This window comes from Acomys minous (assembly GCF_964271855.1).
Source record: "Acomys minous genome assembly, chromosome: 14".
In the NCBI taxonomy this organism is placed as follows: Eukaryota; Metazoa; Chordata; class Mammalia; order Rodentia; family Muridae; genus Acomys; species Acomys minous.
Genome location: NC_140496.1, coordinates 63,865,986 through 63,867,635, shown reverse-complemented (window position 1 = coordinate 63,867,635; position 1,650 = coordinate 63,865,986). Strand labels below are relative to the sequence as shown.

The 1,650-nt window shown below is 41.3% G+C and overlaps 1 protein-coding gene across 1 annotated transcript; it reads left to right on the top strand.

Moving 5' to 3' along the window:
• Window positions 1-204: 204 nt before the first annotated feature.
• Window positions 205-1,155, top strand: LOC311582594 (olfactory receptor 11A1-like; the record flags this gene model as incomplete). The annotated part of the gene is made up of 1 exon (XM_084755789.1): window positions 205-1,155. The coding sequence occupies one exon, from the start codon at window positions 205-207 to the stop codon at window positions 1,153-1,155; it is 951 nt and encodes a 316-aa protein (XP_084611915.1).
• Window positions 1,156-1,650: the final 495 nt, after the last annotated feature.

Here is a 1,650-nt window from a genome sequence, read left to right as displayed (position 1 = left end):
CAAGTTCTTATTTCAAATTATTTTATGTGAGTTAAAGAACCCCAATTCTTCTCTTCATCCCCTCTCTCCCAATCAGGTATCAGAGAGCAGAGAGTAGATTGGACGCCAAATAAAAACCATCCTGTTTATGTCCGCATGTAAAGCAGAATGAGCTATACTTTGTATGTTTTATTATTGTGTGTTCTCCTTCTCAGAAGCCAAAGCATGATGACATTATCCTGGGAAAACCAAACAATGGTAGTGGAGTTTGTTCTCCGAGGATTCTCTTCCATCCTGCAGCTAAACATTTCCCTCTTTATTATGTTCTTCATCTTCTACATCCTAACTGTTTCTGGAAACATCCTTATTGTTCTCCTAGTTCTGTGCAACCACGCTCTCCACACTCCCATGTACTTCTTCCTAGTGAACCTGTCCTTTCTGGAGGTCTGCTACACCTCCAACATTGTCCCCAGGATGTTGCTGATTATCATAGCTGACCAGAAGACTATCTCAGTGGCTGGCTGCTTGGCACAATTCTATTTCTTTGGATCCCTTGCTGCAACAGAGTGCCTCTTGCTTGCTGTGATGTCCTATGACCGCTACCTTGCTATCTGTCAACCTCTCCGATATCCCATCCTGATGACTGGTTCTCTCTGCTTCAGGTTGGCTATTGGGTCTTGGTTCTGTTGCTTTCTCCTCACTGCAATCACCATGGTCCTGCTGTGTAGACAAAACTTCTGTGGCCCTAATGAAATTGATCACTTCTTTTGTGACTTTGCCCCTTTGATCCATCTCTCCTGCATGGACACTTCAGTGACTGAGACCATTGCCTTTGCCACCTCTTCGGCAGTCACTCTGGTCCCATTTTTCCTTATCACAGTTTCCTACTCATGCATACTCATTGCCATCCTAAGAATCCCAACTGTCACAGGCAGGAGAAAGGCTTTCTCCACCTGTTCTTCCCATCTCACTGTGGTCACAGTATTTTATGGGACACTGATTGCCACATATCTTGTACCCTCAGCCAACTCTTCCCAATACTTGCGTAAAGGATTTTCTTTGCTGTACACTATCCTGACACCTATGTTCAACCCCATTATCTATAGCCTGAGAAATAGAGACATACATGAAGCTTTGAAGAAATGCTTAAGTAAGAAGTCAGACTTTCTCATATAAAAGTGCTATGACAGAAGTCTCCTAGGATGGCAGTAGACATGGCTGAGCTCTGATAACTTCAGGCGAACAATCACATGTCATGGGCCAAGTAGGTCACATTCTGTCCTACTATCTCGAAGAGTCATGGATTTTTGTGAAAACAAAAGCCTCAAATTCAAGGTGAAGTGCTAAGACTTTTTGACTAATTTATTCAAATATTCATTGAAAGTTTATTATGCTCAAGGTACTTTGCTAGGCATAAGTGATACAAATAGATGAAAAATCATGGAGGCATTGTTGGCTATCATCAAATTCACTGTTTAGTAAGAAGAAAATCATTAACCAAATACTCAATATAAAACCACAAAAATAAATACAAAATGGTACTGATGATCCAAAATAATAAGATGGCCAATATGTATCTATTACAGGGGCCAAAATCTAGAACAGTGACAACACCAAATACTGGTGAGACTGTGGAGAAACCTCTCAATGCTGGTAGATGTGCAACATTCC